The following is a 22,533-nucleotide window of genomic DNA, read 5'->3' as shown; positions in this document are numbered from 1 at the left end:
AAGACCAAATAATTTAGGTTAATTTGTAGCAAATTCCATATCCATGTTGACAGGTAATGTAATAATAGCACATTGTCATAATTAAAGATTGAGCTCCAACTTGCTGCTGATTTTTGATATGATGGTAAATTAGTTAATATTTTAAAGCTCCATAAAATTTCTCCTCGAGAGCAACTAATATGTTATTAAATGTACGTAGCATATAACAATCCACACTTTTTTAAATTTGAAACTGGACTGTAATAATTAATATAATTATGTGCATAAGAATTATCTCCTTTATAAATTTTTAAAAATTATATGCTTAACCTCATAGATTACCAGTCACCGTGACTAGCTCAATGAATGCTGACATTTATATTAACAAATGCAAAGTACATTATGCCAAAACAGTACTTATTTTGAAAAATGTATTTTATGTAGCACATACAATTTTTCTAAAGAGTTTAGATTCTCTTTATCAATCCTCCTGTTAGTTTGGGGAGTAAGAATGGCTCTTCATAGCCTTTCTTCATATGCCATAAGTACAAGGCTATTTGTGTTCAGGAACGAGCACCAGGAACTCACTACTTTCTCTACAAAGAATTGAACAGTACTCTCAAAGCCTTCCTCATATTGCCCTATCAAGGTTCATTATTCAGACAGAAAAGCTGCCTTTTCATGTTGGAAAGATCTTAGAATAGTGAATCAGTGTTCAGCAATGTTCCCCCTTTCCCCAACACCTCCACATAGAACAGTTAAGGACGATGTGTACCTGCCATTTCCAAACGTTAATAACTTCAGTAAAACCCTACAAGACCCCCTATACTGAGGGTAGAGCTGTCCGCTTCGATATAAACAATCACACAGTTGGAAGTAGCACAAATGAATGGACGAAGGAAACTTCCATTCTAGCCTGTCAGTCGGTGCTGGCATGAAGACGGATGTGACGCAGTAGAGTAGAGTGAGAGGCAGGTTTTTTTTTTTTTCTTTTGAGACAGTCTTGCTCTGTCACTAGGCTGGAGTGCAGTGGCACAATCTCAGCTCACCACAGCCTCCACTTCCCAGGTTCAAGCAATTCTCCTGCCTCAGCCTCCCGAGTAGCTAGGAATACAGATACACGCCACCACACCCGGCTAAGTTTTTTGTATTTTTAGTAGAGACGGGGTTTCACCATGTTGGCCAGTATGGTCTTGATCACCTGACCTTGTGATCCACCCTCCTTGGCCTCCCAAAGTGCTGGGATTAAAAGCATGAGCCACCACACCTGGCTGTAAGAGGCATTTCTAATGTAGACACATGAACTTATTGCTGTTGGAGTTTTCCTTCAAATATGCTGACTGAATTCAGCCACGAAACTCTCTTAAGCAAAATAGTTTACAAATATATAGTAACTTTTTAGGCCTGGGGAAACCATTAAATTTAAGATTAAGGGTACTTTTGTAAGACTGTAGGCTGTTAGAGTGAATGGTTTAAAGAGAACTCATTGTTGTCCCATTATCAGTGACATATCAAATGAGTTACTTTGAAAACTAGATTCTGTGACTCCAGTGCCGGATAATATGGTCCTGATAACACGTGATTTAACCCTAAAGCACATCATTTATTTCCTCTTATTTTCAAAATAATTTCCCATACATTCGGTAGGTTTTTCATGAGTAACAGACTCTCTTATTAATATTATATGTATTTCCTGTGACCTTCCTAAACTGCCTATTTCAAAATATCATGTGTTATACTTGATTTTAGTATCTGTAATTTTGTTCATTAAAGCATATGTTTTTCTGATGTAATTTAACTTGACCATGTTATTTTGCATTAGCGGGAAAGGTAAATCCAGCCAAAGTGGGAAAATAAACCATCAAGTCTACTTCTGCCAGCTGCACGAGCCGTAAATACTATTCCCGACCCCGTTAAACATTTGGTTAGGAGCCATGTCCTGCCAATTCTATCTTCCAGTAGCTAACTTGTTCCCTCTTCTTCGTTTCCACTACCATTGTGATTGCGAGGCCCTCTCCATCTGAGTCCTGGAGACGCACGGATATACACTTAACAAGAACAGTCTGTTCGCTGATTTCTGTCTTCCATCAGTAACTTCTGTACTTCTATCAAGTGCGTTTTGCCACTTGAGTTAGCTTTAGAGAAATGCTGAAAAAACTCCATTGGTGCCTTGGTTCTGCATCACCTAAAGAATTCAAGGTTTCCACTGGATTGCGTCTCAGGGCCATGTATAAGCTGGCCCTGGGTCATCTTCTGCCTCCTTCCCAATTATCCCCTATACAACATGACTTGTTTTAACCACTCTACTGTTGCTTCCACATCTTCCATCTGAAACATGCTTTCTTCCCTCTCCAGCCTAATCCCTGTTTAAGACCAACCTCCTCAGTGATTCTTTCTTTTGCTTACTTAGGAATTGACCTCTCCTTTGAACTTGTATAATTCTTCACTAAAATCTTTATCTCATTTAGAATGACAGGATGCATGGCTTATTCTTCTTTTTATTCTAGTAAACTACCTTGCACATAGTAGGCTCTCAGTAAATTTTTCTGAAATATTTGCCTACTGCATGAATGAATGAATGGAGAAAAGACTCCATGTATTCCTGGAATTGTTGACTATTTGAAACCCATTTCAATATCCTAGTTTGCTAGAAATTTGGCACCTACAGACAGATAATGACTGTAAGTAAAGTCTATTTTAGGAGTGACTATGAAGTTCAGAGTTCCTGCAAGATGGGCCTGGGGAGGAAGTATTAAATTGATTGAGGTTACAATGAACTTCTTCAAGTTTCAGCTCAAGGTTGGCTTGACCATTTTACAACTAATCCCTGAGGTGTTGCTCCTGCAACATCTTTGCCTGTGAGCTCTTTTGATTTTATGTTAGCCTAGACCTTTCTGGATCACTTCTTGCAGTCTCCATCTGTATTCCCTCCCTAGGTGATCTCCCCCAACGCTTGGTATTTACATGCGAATGACTCCCAGATTTACCTTTTGAGTTTCAACCTCTTCCCTGGACTCCAATCTTCTGTGTCTGCTTCTACCCGAAAGACTTCTGTCCAAGCCACCATAATTTCTCCTGTGAACACCTGAGGTTCCTTCCTAACTGGTCTCCTTGTTTCTACCCTTGCCCAATATAGAATATTCTCAGCCCAGAAATTCCTTAAAGGAGGAAATCAGTGACTATTACTGCTCTGCTTAAACGCCTTCAGTGGTTTCCAACTCTCAAAGTAAAGAGTTATCTTTGCCATGGTCTTCAATGGCTTGTGATTTATTTATGGCTGATTTCACTCCAGCCATGCCTGCTATCCTCTTTGCCATTCTTTGAACAAGCCACGCATGCCATACCTAGACTCCCTTCTATTTTCAGGTTTTATTCTTTTACTCTCTTAAAGTTTGTGCTGAAATGCCACGTTGTTGAAGAGATTTTCTCAAACGGTACTATGTAAGATTATACCTGTATCCATTGTCCCCTGCTTTATTATTTTTTAAGTCTCATCACAACCTGATATATTTTTTGTTGACTGCCTCTCTTCACTCATGAGTTGGAAGCTCACTGAGAGCAGGTAACTCATGTGAGTGCTTTACCGCTTTGTTCCCACACAACAGTGCCTGGTACAGAACAGGTATTCAATAAACAGCTGGAGAATGAATAGGACAAAGCTGTTATGTGCTACTGTATTTTGATGACCACAGATTTTTCCTTACCTCTTTATGAATAAGGTCTATTATTATTCTATATATTGAGACAGGGTCTCACTCCTGGCGCCTAGGCTGGAGTGCAATGCCACTCATGACTCATGCAGCCTTGACCTCCCAGGGCTGAAGTGATCCTCCCACCTCAGCCTCCTGAGTGGGGACTACAGGCACACGCTACCACACCTGGCTAATTTTCTGTATATTTTGTAGAGACGGGGATTTTTCATGTTGCCCAGGCTGGTCTCAAACTCCTGGGCTCAAGCCATCCCCCCGCCTTGGCCTCCCACACTGCTGGGATTATAGGAGTGAGCCACGCCGCCTTCCAAAGTCCATTATTATTATACCTCATGTCCTACTTTTCAGATCTGAAAGTGATTTCTAACTGAAAACGTATGAGATGGTACACAATCCTCAGATATTTCACTACATGAAACAAATAGGGAATGTATAAATATTTCTTAAAAAGTTATATTAATGAATATTTTCTGTCAGAAACTACCTTTTCCGAAACACTTTTTTTTTTTTTTTTTTTGAGACAGAGTTTCGCTCTTGTTACCCAGGCTGGAGTGCAATGGCGTGATCTCGGCTCACCGCAACCTCCGCCTCCTGGGTTCAGGCAATTCTCCTGCCTCAGCCTCCTGAGTAGCTGGGATTACAGGCACGCGCCACCATGCCCAGCTGATTTTTTGTATTTTTAGTAGAGATGGGGTTTCACCATGTTGACCAGGATGGTCTCGATCTCTTGACCTCGTGATCCACCCGCCTTGGCCTCCCAAAGTGCTGGGATTACAGGCGTGAGCCACCGCACCTGGCCCGAAACACTTTTTACTTACAACAATGAAACAGTGAGTTATTGAGACTAATGGCCACGTACAATAGTGAGTGGTATCGGCAGTACTTGGTACAACGTCAGTCAGGCTGGCAGGCACAGTACACTTAGGCACTCGAATTTTTTTTTCCCAATAAATAAATAAATAAATTAGCAAAGACATTATTAGTGATTGAATTTAAGCTAGTTTTTCATTTTCATTACTACTAATAAGTATTTACAGATATATCCTGAAGAAAAAGTATTTTGCTTGAGTAGATCTTTAAGAAATAACTGGATATCCTACTATAACAATACCTGCTCTAGTGTGCACACACACACAGATACACATACACACACACACAATATATATATATTTCATTCTATAGAATTATTTAAAGATAGCACTGGAATTCTATAATCCATTTTTTTTTTTTGAGACAGAGTCTCATGGTGTCACCCAGGCTGAAGAGCAGTGGCACAATCTTGGCTTACTGCAACCTCCACCTCCCAGGTTCAAGCGATTCTCCTGCCTCAGCCTCCCAAGTAGCTGGGACTACAGGCACCAACCACCATGTCTGGCTACTTTTTTTTTTTTTTTGTATTTTTAGTAGAGATGGGGTTTCTATGGGGTTTAGTAGAGATGGGGTTGGCCAGGCTGGTCTTGAACTCCTGACCTCATTATCTGCCCACCTCGGCCTCCCAAAGTGCTGGGATTATAGGCTTGAGCCACCACACCCAGCTTCTATAATCCATTTTTAAGATTCTTTGGCAAAACATGATCTGAAGATCTTGTATCTACTAGTACTGCCTGCAAGAATATTTTACCTGTGTTTCAGGAATGATGGGACTGTCTTCAGGAGAAGATCTGAAAAAGGTGGATAAAGGTGATGACACAATAATGGGATTTGGCCTCACGAATCCACTCAGATCACAGCTGGGAATGTCATTCTCTTCTTTCTTCATGACTAGGGTATCCATCACATAAAAGACATTCCATGGAATCCACACAGTATGATACTGAGTGAGGAATGGGGATCGTTCAAATACCAAAGTTAGAGAAGCCCCACCATTTGCCACCAAGTCAAACCTAAGAAAAAACAAGGTATGCTTAGTGAATCGTCTGGATCCCATGTAACTACCAATACACACCTGCTTCAGTTATATGCTTTAGAAGAAAATCAACCTTTTCTCCCAACTTTTATGTGAAATATTTTTAGATCTATAGAAATATTCCAAGAGTTATACAATAAATACTCATATGCCCTATGTGTATTCACCAGGTTCACCATTTTCTTCCAAATTTGCTTTCCGTTGTCTCTTTTTTCAGAACCATCTGAGCTCAAGTTGTAGACATTACAAAATATTACCCCTAAATATTTCAGCAAACATCCGCTAAGACAAAGACAACTTTTAAAGAAGTATGTGAGTATATGACTTTAAATCTCTGCCATATGTACAGTCACAAGTTTCGGGAGTCTAAAAGTTGCTGCATTTCGACATTAAAAAGGACAATAAAACATGCCAGTGGTGCAGGAAGGTCTAGTTTTTATACTCAGATCCTTCAGAGATAGTGTGACGGGACTAACTCACATTCCATCCTGGCGGGTAATAGTATATCCATATTCTGGGTAATGGAAAAACGAGACATTTACTCCAATAAGTGGAGTTCCATCAGCAGTCAGTACTTGGCCTCTGATGACAGATGCAAGGCTGTTGGAAAAGCAGAAGAATTAGAATGAACATCTGTCTTTTCAGGCCAACATTATCATGATTTATAGATAACTCAACCTAAGGATAAAATAACACTTTTCTATGTAATCAATCGTTATTCACAAAAACCCGACCTGAAATACTCCCAAGACAATGTCCCTTTCAATTCAGTGCAATTCACATTCTCTGAATGTCTTGTGTTTATTCTGGGTTTTAATTTGCGGCAATCTGTTTTTTGGAGAGTTATCAAGACTGATAATTTAGAGATGAATTTTTTTAAATGATAAACTCCGTGCTTTTTTCGTAAGTCATATATATGGTGCTCACGTGAAAAAAAGTAGACTCTCTAATTAATTCTGAGGCAATCAGTAAATCTTCAAGGACCAAGAAGTATAAGATTTAAGGGGGCAATAAGGGGCATTTGTACAACAACTTTTAATCAACTGCTGGGTACAACTGCATTAATGCTGTTAAATTACTGCAGACCCAGGAGTTCTAGTGTAAATCATCCTCTTTTGCTCAGTGAGACACAAGACACCTGCTTTCATTTACTGGTTTATTTTCAGGTCATTACTGCTCTGTAAAGCACCAAACAGCTTATGCAATCTTACTGCCATGCCATCAGCAAATCCATTACATTAATTCATAATTTATATTATTTAGTGAGCTCAGCTAAAAAAAAGTGCACTTCTGTTTGGCCTATTGGGGTCTTTTCATTGCTTTTTTTGAAACATTTCCAACTGTGCTAACAAAGTCAACTAGTTAAATGAAGATTTATTGACTTTTTAATGTAATGTCCTGTTATGTCTCAGGTACTGAAATTGACAAAGTACGTGAACTGTGTCAAAAATGCCTGAAATGCGAAGCGTGGTGAAGAATTTGCAGAAAGAGGAAAAACTGTATTTAAAAAACAGCACTTTCCTCAACTTCACAGTCATCAATATTTCACATAAAGTGCACGTAACTGTTGATAACATCACTACAAATCTATATAAGGAAAAGATGCATTAACCTTTTATTGAAAGGACTTTCTCCAGGTATAACATGGGTGCTATCAGATCCTATAAGAAAACTAATTCTATCATAGAAGGATTTGGCAGCTTGCTGAGAAGGCGACTGAAGGCTTTGGCTAATGATGTCCTGAGGATCCGGTAGGCCCCGGCAGTAGGGCTGAGTCTGGCAGGAACTCTGTAGGCAGCAATCGGGATCCATGCAGTCGATAAGTCCATCTGTAGAAAGAAGTGTTCCCCAGTAAGATAATTTTCCTTTTGATGCCATAATGTAGAATCAGTTTTGTTACTTGACTGTTTTTTTTCACATCAAGTGATTTCCCACTGCCTATCTGATGGTAATTTCTATGAGGCATACTTTTTAAAACCAGAAGAAAAACAAACACAATACAGTCATGCATCACATAATGACAGACCACATATACAAGGGTGGTCCCATAAGACAATGATACCATATTTTTTCGGTATCTTTTCTATGTTTAGATACACAAATACCACTGTGTTACAACTGCCTCAGTATTCAGTATCTGTACGCTGTACAGATGTATAGCCTAGGAGTGTAGTAGGCTGTGCCATCTAGATTTGCGTTAAGTACACGCCATGATGCTCCCACCAGGATGAAATTGTCTAGTGACACCTATCTCAGAACATATCCCCATCATTACGTGACACATACATCTACTTGAATCTGCCTTCACAGAGAGTAAATATTTGGATTAGAGACGGTTGAAAAGAATCATTTAATGTTTGTTCTGAGTAAGAAATAAAAAATTAGTGATTAGAACAATCTATTAGTAGTAGTATGAAGGAAACTATTCAAATATCCTATATTTTAGAGAAAATGCATTAGGAGTTAGCACAGTAAGTGTGTATGGTAAACAGGATTCTACACAGGGTGAAGCTTTAAAATTTGGGAGAGGGTCAGAAAATGAAAGTTTATGAAGTGTAGCAAACACAAATCAATATAAAATGGATGAAATTAACCAACCATCTTTCAAGAAAATAGCTCTTCTGTCTGGGCACAGTGGCTCACGCCTGCAATCACAGCACTTTGCAAGGCTGAGGCAGGCATATCACCTGAGGTCAGGAGTTTGAGACCAGCCTTGCCAACATGGTGAAACCAATATAAAAATTAGCCAGGCATGGTAGCAGATGCCTATATTCCCAGCTACTTGGGAGGCTGAGGCATGAGAATCACTTGAACCCAGGAGGTGGTGGTTGCAGTGAGCCGCGATTGTGCCACTGCACTCCAGCCTCGGCAACACAGTGAGACTCCATTTCAAAAAAAAAAAAAAGAAAGACAAAGAAATAAAACAAGCCTTCTAAGGAAGGTAAAGTGTGTTCCAGATACAATCAGGGATTTCCCAAATTTTAAACAAGAGCCTGGACTCCTAGAATACATGCACTAAAATGGAGGTAATAATTAAAATGCGGTAAATGTAAATCAGCCATAATATTATAAATTATAAGAACTCCATCATGAAAAATTGACCTATAGTATTGATGATATAAATAGAATGATAACGAGAAGAATTTGCCAGCACATTCTCTGGGAACATCAAAAGGAAACTATACTCAATGGCTGAGGTAAGCATTCTGTTTAAAAATCTATAACCAATCTATTAGTGGATGAGTGTTTTGGGTTATGATCATTTGATAATATTATTCTTTAAGATCAGGTTTTACCGACCAGTTGAAAATATAATTTTGTTTTCTGAGACTGAATCTTGCTCTGTCACCCATGCTAGAGTGCAGTGGAGTGATCTCAGCCCACTGCAACCTCTGCCTAGCGTGCTCAAGTGATTCTCCTGCCTCAGCCTCCTAAGTAGCTGAGACTACAGATGCCTGCCACCATACCCGGTTACTTTTTGCATTTTTAGGAGCCTGGCTCAGTGCCCTCACGTCATTTTGCCCAAGTGAAGAAGAAATGTAGTGAGCGCTTGTGCTTCCCGGACCCATTTCCCTTTCTTTGGGCACCAGCTCTAACTTTTCATTTCGGTATCTGGCCTTCCCTGCCTCTCAGTCCGTGAGTGTAACCTTCCCTTCGTGTTTGCTTCAGAAACCTACAGGTGCCCTAACATGTCTAACAAGAGTGACTTTCAGGAACAATCTAAAAAGAGATTCTTACTCCTCACCCAGGCTTGATCTGTGAGGCTGTGTGGCTGGGACTGCTGCAGCCACCTTGCTGTCATGATAGAAGCCTCTGGAAATGGAGCCATCCCTCAGCAAGCAGAGCCAAGGGCTGGAGCAAAAACTCACAGGTCACACAGAGACACAAAAACTTTTGAGGCTTTTGCCATAAGCTGCACTTGACCTCTGAGTTTTTATAGTCATGGCAGCTAAGGCATTCCCTTTTTCCTTGAGTCTGTTTGAATTAAATTTTCTGTCACCTGAAATGGACAGAGACTTTCTGTCACCTGAAATGGACAGTGACTTATCCAGAGATAGTAACTAAAAATCTCTTGACTATTTCTTTTGTAGGTGGGGGAGGGGGGGAAGGCTTAATAAGTGAATACCTGAATTAAATGAATGAAGTTGGACTCTTTTCACACTAATATTTTAAGTTTTTGTCACCATAATTTCTATACACATGAAAATGTGTGCATCAGAATTTCTGATAAGCATATCTGATTACATACAGTTTCCTTATGACAGTATGTATTTTCATGACTATTATATTTCTAAGATGATGAGTTGTAAATCATTTGAAACTACATGTTTATTTCTCTGAAAAAAACCTAAAATCATGTTTTAAGAAAATCAAATGAAAAGGGTTTGAAAATTTTACATACATTTATCAAAATATTACTTTCCTAGGCAAAAGGGCATGAAGATGAAAAATTTATAAATATTTCTCAATATTTCTAGTGGAAGAAAGATGACACAATGCTATTCTTATTTTTCATGAGGATATAAATAATGTAAAACATTTTTTCTCCCTCTTTCTCATAGAAATAGAAGCATACTTGTTAAGACTCAGACTTCTAAAGTAGTAGACTGTTGACCTACTGCCCCAGTAGCATTTCTGGCTTCAAAAAAATAAACACAATTAGCCAGGCACAGTGACTCATGCCTGTAATCCCAGCACTTTGGGAGGCCAAGATGGGAGGATCACTTGAGCCCAGTAATTCAAGACAGGCCTGGGCAACATAGCGAGACCCTATCTCTACAAAAAGTTAGAAAAATTAGCCAGGTATGGTGGTGTGCACCTGTAGTCCTAGCTACTCAGGAGGCTGGGGTGGGAGGATCACTTGAGCCCAGGAGTTCAAGGCTGCAGTGAGGAATGATCCCACTACTGTGCTTCAGCCTGAGCGACAGGGATAGACTCTGTTTCAAAACAACAACAATAACAAAACCAAAATAACAAATGAACAATTTTTTTTTTAAAACCTCAACCTTTCCACCCCAATTGTTAGATATTGTTGACATTTTATGAAGAATCTTTAAAATGTGTTTTATGATATAGCACCTTTAGTTCTCACTCGATGGATTCAGAATGGGTACATATGCTTGGGAGGATAACAACACAAATATCTGATATTCTTGCAGGTTTTCCCCTTGTAGTCATTCTTCAACAAAAGTAGGAATGACTTAATACGAAAAGTACTTCCAAATATTTTATTTTATCTCCATTAATCTGGTAAATTAAGGGTTAAGTGCTCCTTACCCTCTTCTCCCCCGCCATAACACTCCCACAGTGTCTTCCCTTAGGCAGTGGATAGTACAGTTGCCAAAGAGGAATGCTCAAATTTAGTCATTCATCTTTGTTAGTTTATAAAAAGCAAATGTACATCTGGCATGTAGTCTGCAGGTCATAAAACTGCATGAGATTGACACCTTCTGAACTAATCAGTTGGAAATGCATTTTTACAAGCCTCTCTGCTAACATCAATCAGAGAAAGAATCTCATTTTCAACAGCCAAGGTGCAGGGACACACTGTTTGTTATTTTTGTGCAGACTTTATCAGTAACTTGCCCAAGCAAGTGACGGATGGTTATGAATCTGGCTTCCTATAACTTGAGAAAACATTTTTCGTTTTTTTGGTCTGTATTTATATAGCAGCTAAGGCTATCTTGTACAACTAAGTTGATTACCCACTTGCCCAAATGTCTAGTGTAGTAAAATTGTCTTTGTGGAATAAAGCTTCTCAAAAATCTTCGAGATTCCATTTTAGTTTCAGAAATATTAGGTTGGCTTAAATTTACATTGGTTTAGAAGCCATACCTAATAGCACTAATCATAAAAAAATCTACATAAATCAGAAATGCTCAAAATCCACTGAATAACAACTTCAATGATCAGTTAAGAGCCTGCCTTTCTTCAGTTTAGGCTTTGCAATCTACGTGGTACTCTGATGTACAGTAGAGAATACCATCGATGCTTCCCTCCACTCAGTCCATAATGTTAATATTATCGTTAGCTTTTCTGTCCATTATTTTTAAACATGCTCTTGTCCTTCTTTGGGCATTTTCACTGGTCTTTTACAGTAGCTGGCAACCTTATTTTGTAGAGTTAAAGTAAATACATTCGGCTTTGTGGACCATACAATCTCTATAGCAACTGTTCAGCTCTGCCTTCATGGACAATATGTAAATGAATGGGTGTGAATGTGTTCCAATGAAACGATTAAGAAAATCAGGCTGTGACTCAGGGGCCATGGTTTGCCAATCCCTGGTCTTGCTTCAAGTCTCTATCCTGTCCTATTTCCTATTCTTTATATCACTCTTGATTTTTTTTCTGACCAATTTAAACAATACAGATTTTGTTGATTATTAAAACTCTTGACTACAGGTCTCCTAGGTTACCATCTATGTTTGCTGGCTTTACTTGGCTTGTCAGTATTCGCACTTTCTTCTTTTAAGGAACTATGGATATTCTTGTTTTTCAAAACCTTGGTTTACAGACTGGATAAAAAGTCACGAATTTTCTTTTTTACGCAAAAGATAACTGATGCCCACTGTCCTTCCCCACAGTATTTGGTGGTTTCCCCTCGACTCCTCAACCTCCAAGTTTCAAGTGTGAGTTAGAAATTCCCATGCAATATTTTATTTGTGGGATTCAGAATCTTAAAGGTGTACAGGCGTTAACTTTTGTTATTCTTTTCAGTCACATGCTGCAATATGCACGAAACTCATTTGCTCGGTTCTGGATTGGGATCACGCTTGGTTTTCTGTGCATTCTTGCTGTCCTCCATCAGTGCTCTCCTGGTGGCTTCGCTCCCCCTGTTCACACCATTTCAATGCTAATGACTCCATGCTGGTCATTCTCCTGAAGTACCAAGCCACAAAGTGCCTTCTAGATATTTGGCTTGGATACTACACAGGCATCTAAAACCTGACATGTGTAATATGATTTAACATGTCCATATATGATCTTCTCCTCCAAACAGGCTGCTGCTCAATTGCCTATTTCAATGAATGGTCCTGCCACCCACCCCACTGAGCTTATCAAAGTCGAAATCTGAATGTTATTCTTGACCCCTCCTCTCTTCCTTTTTCTCTGCACTTAATCACTAGTTGCTTCTTCTCTTTATCTCAAATCTCTCTTGAATCAGTCTATTTGTTTCTCTTTTCCTGAAACTACCCATCAGGCCACCATGGTCCTCTCTTGACAAATTCGTAACAACAGTTTGTTTTTCCAGGTTCCAGGCTTGCCCCAACTATCCCTCATTCTCTACATGTTAATCAGAGTAACCTTATAGAAACCAAATTTGATTATTTCGCTTCTCTGGCTAAAATGCTTCCTTTACTTGGTCTCCATTGCCTTCTGAGTAAAGTCACAACTCCTTAACATGGCTCATAAGACCTTTCACCATTACTGTTTCCTCTGCCTGGAGATCGCCAACCTTCTCTCTTACTTCTCCACACTGCCCTCAATTCCTTCAGCAATCATCTCAGACAACTGTCTCATTAAGCTCCTAGAGGGCTCATCTAGTTCACTATCCATCCTTACTGTCGTATCCCCAGAGCCTTGCATACTTGCTGGCGCCAAATAGGCATTTAATACATCTGCTAAATGAAGGGAAAAATGAATTAAGTTCCTAAAGACTGTGAATTCTAAACAGGTCAAAATGTCTTAGAAGCACATGAGAGATGCCCTCTGTTTTTTTTTTCTTTCATGCTTTCCCTACCCTCAGACACTATGCTAATCCTTGAATTCCTATTTCTTATTTACTCCAATAGGTACTTGAAAATGTTCTTGATTAATTGAATATTAAGCAATCCACAGAATTAAAAAAAGTATTAGAAGAAATTATATAAAATCTATGTACAATACTATGTCTAAACTCGGAAAGGCTCTACTTAGGAAGACACACAGCCCAGAGGTCACGAGTAAAAAGATAAACCCCAGAAAAATTTATTTCATATCAACTGAAAACTTCTGCATGCACCATAAATTACAAAGTTAAAAGATAAGTGAAAACCTGGGATAAAATATTTGTAACGCACCTAACAAAGAATAAGTGGAATATAGAAAGAAGCCCTAAGAGTTAAAAAGAAAATATCAAGCAGCTCAATAGAAAAAGAAGGGAAATAAATAAGCTAAAAAAAAATACGAAGATCATCAATCTAACTGGTAATTAGGAAAATGCAAATTAAAGTGATAAAAATGGGATCATTTTCATTCATTAGGCAAAATTGATATTTTTCATTTTGTTGAATACTTTTGTTTACCGACAATGATTACATATAGACTATAAACACCCTCAAATTGATGAAGTGTACAGTGGTGAAACGTACTTGCAAGGCAATCCAGCAGTAGCTATCAAAATGAAAAATTAAAATACCTTTTGAACCAGCAACTTCATCTCTAAAAATCCATCCTAAAGAAAGATTTGACATTTACACAAAGATGTATATGCAGATACATACACACAAAAATGTGCTACAGATTTGTCTCTATACTGACAGCAAAAAAATGAGAATCAATTAAATTATCAGTGTAGCAGTGGTGGAATTAATTAGTATGCCATATTTCTGTTGTACAGAATGAGATGAGCCTATATGCATGGGCATTAAAAAAAACTCTAAGATATTATCGTTGGAAGAATCAAATTTAGAACAGTATTTAAGTTTAAACACATGAATGTGCATATGAATTCAGTGAGGGAGAAGCAGAAAGATGCCCACCAAGTTACAGATGGTGGCTAACTCTTCTGACAGTGAGAGCATAGTGTCTGTGTACCACGACTACTAATAATAGCCCTTGCCTTCATGCAGGGGTTCTTAACCTGGAGAGACATGTAGCCTGGAGGCCCATTTCTAAAGAGGTGCCACGCAATGCCCACGTCTACACTCTTAAGCTTCAGGTGGCAGTGATGGGCATGGGTATAAAAGAGAAGGCGGACTTTTAGGCCAGGCGTGGTGGCTCATGTCTGTAATCCCAGCACTTTGGCAGGCCAAGGCGGGTGGATCACTCGGGGTCAGGAGTTCAAGACCAGCCTGCCCAATGTGGTAAAACCCTGTCTACTAAAAAAACGCAAATTAGATGGGCATGGTGGTGAGTGCCTGTAATTCCAGCTACTTGGAGCTGAGGCAGGAGAACTGCTTGAACCCAGGAGGTGGAGATTGCAGTGAGCTGAGACTGCACCATTGCACTCCAGCCTGGGCAACAAGAGCGAGACTTTGTTTCAAAAAAGAAAAAGGTGCAGGGACTTTTAGTGCCAACCCACGTGGCTCTGATTTTCCTAGTCTTCTAAAACACATTAAAATGCAGTGGTTAAACCTGATGTTCCTTGAGTCCTAGCAGGAAGTAAGAACTGAAGTCCTTTGCTTTGTAGGGCACAAGCTGGATTTCCTTTCCCAGAATGAGATTCACTATCCTCTAAAAATTCTGTGGATAGCCAAAGGGTTCAGAGTAACCTGAATCTCCTCCCTACTTTAGATAGGATCCAGTAGAGTTTTTCAAACTAATAGTAATTTCCCCTCAAACCATCAACTACCTGAATAATACAGTGTAATGCTCTAAGACTCTGAGCACCACTCTATGTCTGATGGTATCTGAATTCGTTTTGGGGAATACTTGTGACCTCTTGTAATTCCTTCTTTTTTTTTTAAAACTCTCCCTCCCCCACTTTCTTTCCAGTGCTGTTTCCTGCCATTTCATTATTTTTAAATCTGTTTTTAGAGAACATAATAGTCCCATCATTCTGCTAGACATTTAAAAATTTGATTTTCAAACATTTCCTTATTTTCATTTAGTAATCTACAAATACAGACCTCCCCATTCGTTATGCTCATTCTGATGTTTATAATAAAATTTCATCCATTTAATTTCACTCCTCTTTTCTACTGACAGCACATTCCTATGTCTTCCTGCAGGGTTTTTTGGTGAGACAGGGTCTCGCTCTTTTACCCAGGCTGGAGTGCAGTGACACAATCATGGTTCACTGCAGCCTTGACCTCCCCAGGCTCAGGTCATCCTCCCACCTCAACCTCCTGAGTAGCTGGGACTATAGGTGTGTGCCACCACACCTGGCTGATTTTTATATTTTTTTGTAGAGATGAGGTCTTGCTTTGTTGGCCAGGCTGATCTCAAACTCCTGGGCTCAAGTAATCCACCCACCTCAGCCTCCGTAAATGGTAGGATTACAGGTATGAGCCAATGCAAGCAGCTTTCTTGCAGTTTGAATTGTATTTTTGCTTCTTTTGCTTATTTATCTAATAATTTATTTGTTATCATTTCTTTCTTATTTTTGAATAACCTCAGTTGGCTTGTGCTTTCTTCTCAACTGTAACCAGCCCCTAAAGACTTGAAAAAATTGCCTGTTTTAGGTACATCTTCCTGATATACCCCCACCAAAGTAATAATTCTAAGCGCCAACAGATAACTCTATTTGCCTACTGGTAAGATGTATTATTCTTGGCAGGAGTTACGCTTTGTTATTTCACCATTCTTGTACAGACTTTAGTATGAATCTTTTAAAGTCATTCTTGTGCTCTCAACCAGCCAGCCTCCAGGACAGGGCTCGAGTCTCATGCCTCAGGTACCCACAGGGGAGCTGGCCACTGGAGGACCAGACAGGAATGCAAGGTCTTAAAGTAAACTGACTAGATTTCCCTCTGGAGAAGATGGGAGGAGCATGCTAATGCATTCTGGAGAAATCATCTTGTTAAAAAGTATCTTAAGTTTCCATACAGATAGAATTATCTCTGGTAAGCCATTGCCTTTTGGTGCTTGCATAGTGAGACCATCATTTGGGGAGCTATTTAAAGCCAAGCAATCCCTTGCTGAATGAGAGTCTTCCCAGCAGGCTAAATAAAAGCAATGATGCTTTTTAAAGTATATGGGGAGAATTAGATAGCTACCTCGCCAATCTTGGGCACAGAAAGCACATCAGAGGTTCAGCACTGATATTCTTGTTATGTCAAAAGGCTACACTTTGCCAGGGAGGGAGGAGATAAGAGAGAAGAAGATTCCTTCTGAAAGTGACATTCCATGAGCATATGAACTAATTACTGCAGTACATGGTCTGACTGCACTAAAGCTGAATGGAGAGCTATTCTTATTCCTACAGTACTCTTTTTCTGCCTGCCTAATATCCAAGCCCCTTTCTTCTGGTGACAGCACTTCAGTTTTCCTTTAGGCAGGTGACCTAATTCAGACCAATGAAAGTGAGGCTCAGGCCCAGGCCCAGGCCTCACATAACCGTGAAGAAAGATGTCTTCTTTGTGGTGGGGTTATTATGAAGTGAAATGTAAATTCATAGGTGGCGGTGGCCTTTTTGGGGGAAGAGATGGCCTCATAATGATTCTAGTGTAGAAGAAAGCAGTTAACAGAGGAATACACCCAAGTTTCTGGTGTCATCATTTGACACCTGGGTGCCACTATGTCTGAATTCTTCAGTTATATAGGCGAATAATTTTTTTTTTTTTTTTTACATGTAATAATGTTTGAGTTGAACTTCTCACATTGCAACCAGGGTCTTTCCAGGAAGGAATGGTTGAGTTAAACTTTCAGAAAAGAAAGGATTTTCCTGTTGAGGGGGGAGTGGAAGTCTGAGGTAGGGCTCACCGTGAGACAGGGCAGACTTCAGTGCAGATGGCCGGTGAAAAGAGCTGGGCGCAGTGGCTCACGCCTGTAATCCCAGTGCGTTGGGAGTCCGAAGCTGGCAGAACACCTGGGGTTAGGAGTTCAAGACCAGCCTGGCCAACATGGTGAAACCCTGTCTCTACTAAAAATACAAAAATTAGACGGGCATGGTAGTGGGCACCTGTAAGCTCAGCTACTTGGGAGGCTGATGCTGGAGAATGGCTTGAACCCAGGAGGTGTAGGTTGCAGTGAGTGGAGATCGCACCATTGCACTCAAGCCTGGGCAACAAGAGCAATACTCCATCTCAAAAAAAAAAAAAAAAAAAGTAGTAAAGACTGTGGTGAACAGAGTCACTGTCTGAAGGCCCACACCAGATCCCACATCTTTCAGGAGTAAGCAGCTCCCATCTCTTCACCTTTCTATTTTCTGGTCTTAGCAACTTCATGATCAGAGTGTTTTGGGATATGGGCAACAAATGGCTCAATTTACAGGATTACTGTCTTTATAAGTAAAGTTGGAGTTGAAGAAGACATATTTTTAAGCCATGTGTAGGTACTGGTTATCATGTGCTCTAAAAGCTTTCTCAACTAGGCTAGGATAGCAACAAGTTGCTCCTGAAGTGTCTGCATGCCCCAACTGGAGATGTTATCCACAATTATCTGGCCGAGTGAGCACTGTTTCTGATTACCACTGTGTGATGTGACTTAAAAAATCCAGTAATCCACTGCTTGCCTTTGTCAAAATGATCTGCTCCAAAAGCCTCTATTTAGTACCTAGAGCAGGATTTGAGAAGCAGATGAGGGGGACACTTTGTTGATTCCACAGAGAGCGGAGATCTTTGTTGGGGACCTTATTATGGGTAACAGACTTCCCTTAGCCCTGAAAAGCTACAGACAGCTGTTTGAACCTTAAAGAAACAAGCGCCTAATGGAACGCAGCACAGGTGTTAAAAGGTTGGCTAAAGATAAGTTGCCCCTATCTATTTTCTAAGTAGTACATTCTTCCTATTCCTCATAAAGACTTCCCTTCTAAAGCTTCTTTTTAGAGATAAAGGGGAATGGACATACAAAGGCAAGGAAGAACACCTATTTAGTGAGATTCACATGTTTAAAATCTTTAGCATTCAACACTGGTGATGGGGCAAACTTGACTGGTTGAAGAAAAACAAATTTTGCAGGGGAAGAAAGATGCTTACTTTAGGAAGATATTTTAAGATCTCCCTACATGATGGATGTCTTTTCTAAAATTTTTTGATGCTTCTTTTTTAGTTCTGGGAATGGTATGCAACTTCCTTTGCTCTTCTTCTACTAAGACGGTGTTTTCTACAAAATTGCTCAACTATAGTAGCTATTTATTGGAAGTGTTTGATTTCTGACTAGGGCCACATTAGGCTCTCCACCCTCTCCTCCTCCTCAGTTACTTAATATGTGAAATCAAGTTACTTAGTTACTCTCTGGGTAAGTAACCATTTTGATACTAAACTTATTTAGACAGTGGATCTATAACACTACAGTCAGTCACCATATATCCTAGAATTTCAGTACAATAAAATCCAGTCTAGTCCTAAACCAGGACTTGATTTACAGTTCTTAAACTTTCTGTTCGACTGTCTTCATATAACTGATATCCTTCTTTGCCATCTTATGTGTCTTGATTTGGGGTCTGGTGTGAAAAATACTGTCTCTATACACGCAGCTTATGCTTAAGTTCAAAGAACCCTCTGGCTTAGGTTACAAAGCATCCAGGTTACAATCTCAGGGCATAAGAAGGCTGGCACTGAGATTCCTTCTTAGAAGATGAGCAAAATTAGGTTAGGGGCAGGAATACAAATTATGTGAGATAAGTAGCGAATCCACAGGAGGTCTTCTATCAGCTCAGATTTCCCCTCAGAGGGGGAAAACGAGAGATAGCATAGTTTCATGCTAATAAGAATAAACAAAGGGGAATGAGGCCAATTCACAGTTGATAAATTTTGAGGAAAAGGAAAAACCTCCTTAGCTGATAACAATACTAAAGAGTTGATTAGCCCCTAAATTACTCGGCAGTGTCTCTGCAGACAGGGTCCTGCAGCGCGCTTCCCTCTGAGAGTCTGTAACCTCCTCAATGCAATCTCCTCTTACTTAGAAGACAAAATCTGAAATGTATGATCAAGGAGAAAGAGAAGCTCTCCTTCCTCCCTAGGCAATAGCAGCAATGGAGTAGGGGGTTCTTTGGGGGAAAATAACGAAGAGAGGTGCCATCTGTGCTGTGGTTTTGAGAGGATTAATGCTGCCATGTCTATAAAGCACACAGTTAAGAGGAGTCAGGGGCAACGAGGTATTATGAAGCAGGAGACGGTGTGAAGGCTAAGGGCTGCCTAAATCTATCAGGAGTGGAAAGGAGGGGCTTTTGCTCAGAATTTGTGGCTCAAGTTTTTTGACAGTCCAAGTTAAAAGAGAACAGTGAACAGTTTGCTAGAAACTAAAGGAGAGAATTGCAGCACCTTGTCAGAAGGATAAGGCACAGATAACATTGGCTTTGAGAATGACTACTGGCCCAGGCGTGTGTGTGTGTGTGTGTGTGTGTGTGTGTGTGTGTGTGTTGGGGTGGAAGGGAGGTTGAGGGGTTGGTTCTGGTCACTCTGTTTCCTAGAGAATAGTAGTTTAGGTCCCCTATAGGTACAAGTCAGGTAAAGGCTATTCGGTCTTCTTTACGACCTATGAAGTTCGCTTAGTGCAGATGAGCACTTTCGACAGCAAAAGAAGGAAAATGGGATATGAATAGCTGCTGCTTGGAGCAGGCTCTGTGCCGGGCATATGCTACATGCTTCGCATGCATTTTCTCACTTAATCCTTTCAAACACTTTTTTTATTCCTATTTTATAGATGCAGCAGTTGAGGTTAAAACAGATTAAAAATTCTGTGTGAGGTTACATAATTACTACGTGGCTCAGTGACATCTGTGTGCTCCAAAACCTGCACTCGAACCAATGCTTTACTGTCTGTGTGTACAGTCTCGAAAGAGCAGAGAGAATGGCTGGGGCTGGTGGAGGAGTAGAGAAACACAACCTAACCCGCAGGGCAAGCGTCCACAGAGGCCTGGATAGGGACGGCAGCCCTCCCAAAAACAGCGCTAAAGGTATGTCGAAACTGAGCAGCTGTCAAGGCCAACTATTCCATCACCGGAGCGGCAATCACCAACTCTCACTCTATTCTCTGAAATTCAAAGACAGTACATGGAGGCTGAGCTCAATGGGAAAAATAATTATTCTTATCAAGGGCTTCGACTGGGTGGAATCTCACCATCTTTTTAACCAAGTAGAAAGCTCAGAATAAGAAGTCACCAGAGTACGGCTTCCAAGGGACTGTTCTCTGTTACTGTTTCGTTTTTATCCACCCATGCCTTTCAACAGAAGAGCCTGGAAAATGCTTTGCATCTTTGGAATATTAGTTATTAAAATACCACTTTGGAGCTCCCAATTCACAGAGCCCTAAATACTGTGGCTGAGGAGAAGAGTCACCTGGGGACTAGGAAAAGGAACTGAGAACAATGGACATTATGCAGTAGCTTGCTTACCTTACCTTCTCCCTGAACGATGATAATCTTGCATTTGTTTCAAGAAAAATAGAGAGCAAAATCATTCTATCAGCACTCATACATTTTTCAATCAATCTAATCTATGGGGATTGGGGTTTTTTTTGGCAACAGATATCTATGTACTCACTGTCACTTATAAACCTGTGCTCTGGCACAGACTCGTGTTCATGCTCTGCATTTCTTACCTCCTTCATTGTCCTTGCTATCTGTGCAGAGAGTCTCCATGGCTACGTCACACCCCGCTCCTCTCCACCCAGGCTGGCACACACAATGCCAGCCATTTTGGTCCAGGGTACATCTTCCATTGCTGTTGCACAGACCAGGGCAACCCTCTGTCGAGACAAAGAAGGAAAACACCAGTAATTTGAGTATTGAGTTTCTGCACCTAAAATAAACAGATAAGGGACACAGTGGGAACAGGCCTTTATAAACAGCACAAATACTGTAATTGCACATGGATAGAAACAGCAACGTTATCTACAGAATCTAATTCTTATCCAAGTGGCATCTTTGATTGGCCTGACCCTTGAGACACCACTTACCTGTGCAGGACAGAAATATATGCAACGATCCACTAAATAGCTGCAGGCCAGACAAAATTAACTTAAGTGTCTTCCCTTTAGCAAAGCAACAAGGTATATTGTATGGTGTGAAAAAGCATTTCAACAAAGTAATTTCAGATTCCCTAGTCTAGATTTGTAATCTGTTTTGAACATTACTGGTCTTTTATTAGGACATGCCTTCTTAAAGCACCTTGTTGCTTAAAAAAAAAATTCCCTCAAAATCCAAAAGCATGAAAGTGGGTATGAGGATATGAATGATGTTAAAAAGAGAACATTAATTTTATCTGGCCTCAGAGTTGCCGTATATTCATGTGAAATTACAGTGCATTAAATAATTGCACAAAGTATAGGCCAATATTAATGACTATACTTTATGCCAAGAGTACATTCCTTGTCACAGAATAAGCAAAGCCCGGGAAATAGTGAAGCAGCTTAGCGTCTATTCTAACAGACATTAGGATTCAGGCTGCATACGGATGGGACAGGACCGACAGGATTTCCAACTAAATGTAATAGCTGTGCATATTGGATTACTTAGGACGGACAAAATGAAATACCATAAGGACCACAATAAAACATTGATAGACTGAACAAAAACACGGTAGTGACGTGCTTCAAGACAGATAGCGAAGAGTGATATTTTGTGACAATCTCCCTAAGGCTTTTATGCTGTTACCTTTATATCCTATCTTGTCTGCTTTTATGGGCAAGGAGGGAAAATTTGGGAAACAATTAAAATAATTTAATATATCAAAAATCTATAATTGTTTCAGTCTAACATGACATTTTAAAAAGACAATTTTTGCCACTTCCTACGGATGATATCTGGCATGCAGCCAACATGATCTGTTTATGAGGATGACACTTAGGTAGATTCTGCTGTCCTTGTTTATGAGTGTGATATGACGCTGACAGAAGCAGGGAGAGAAATGCCCTGAAATTCTAAGACGAACTGGCTCTTCGTTAGATCTCTGTGGACAGAGCTATTTATGATTTGGTAGAAAATGTATTAATAAAAATACTTGCTACAGCAATTGGGGTTTGTTTTACAGCTTCTTATCATTTGAATGGTGTTCCTGTTTGAGTGACAAAATTTAAGGGAAAGATCTGTTTTTAAAGATGTTTTTTAAGTCTGTGTTAGAAGAATTATTCATA

The 22,533-nt window shown here is 39.9% G+C and overlaps 1 protein-coding gene across 12 annotated transcripts in view; it reads right to left on the bottom strand.

Annotated features, from left to right (window-relative positions):
- Window positions 1-22,533, bottom strand: part of TENM3 (teneurin transmembrane protein 3) — a 471,979-nt gene that overhangs the window by 57,203 nt on the left and 392,243 nt on the right. For 8 of the 12 annotated variants that reach the window (XM_032298890.1, XM_032298888.1, XM_032298892.1 and 5 more), the window contains 5 exons: window positions 22,055-22,075; window positions 21,001-21,147; window positions 7,208-7,424; window positions 6,076-6,195; window positions 5,311-5,572 (listed from right to left, as the gene is read on the bottom strand). In XM_032298890.1, the coding sequence (XP_032154781.1) occupies window positions 5,311-5,572; window positions 6,076-6,195; window positions 7,208-7,424; window positions 21,001-21,147; window positions 22,055-22,075 (767 nt within the window). The remainder of the gene's footprint in view (window positions 1-5,310; window positions 5,573-6,075; window positions 6,196-7,207; window positions 7,425-21,000; window positions 21,148-22,054; window positions 22,076-22,533) is intronic. The other 4 variants (XM_032298891.1, XM_032298894.1, XM_032298895.1 and 1 more) reach the window with 2 other exon arrangements.

This window comes from Sapajus apella, unplaced genomic scaffold, assembly GCF_009761245.1.
Source record: "Sapajus apella isolate SASKATOON/1434 unplaced genomic scaffold, GSC_monkey_1.0 scaffold39, whole genome shotgun sequence".
Taxonomy (NCBI): Eukaryota; Metazoa; Chordata; class Mammalia; order Primates; family Cebidae; genus Sapajus; species Sapajus apella.
Note: the sequence above shows the minus strand (reverse complement) of the source record. Positions and strands in the feature narration are given on the sequence as shown.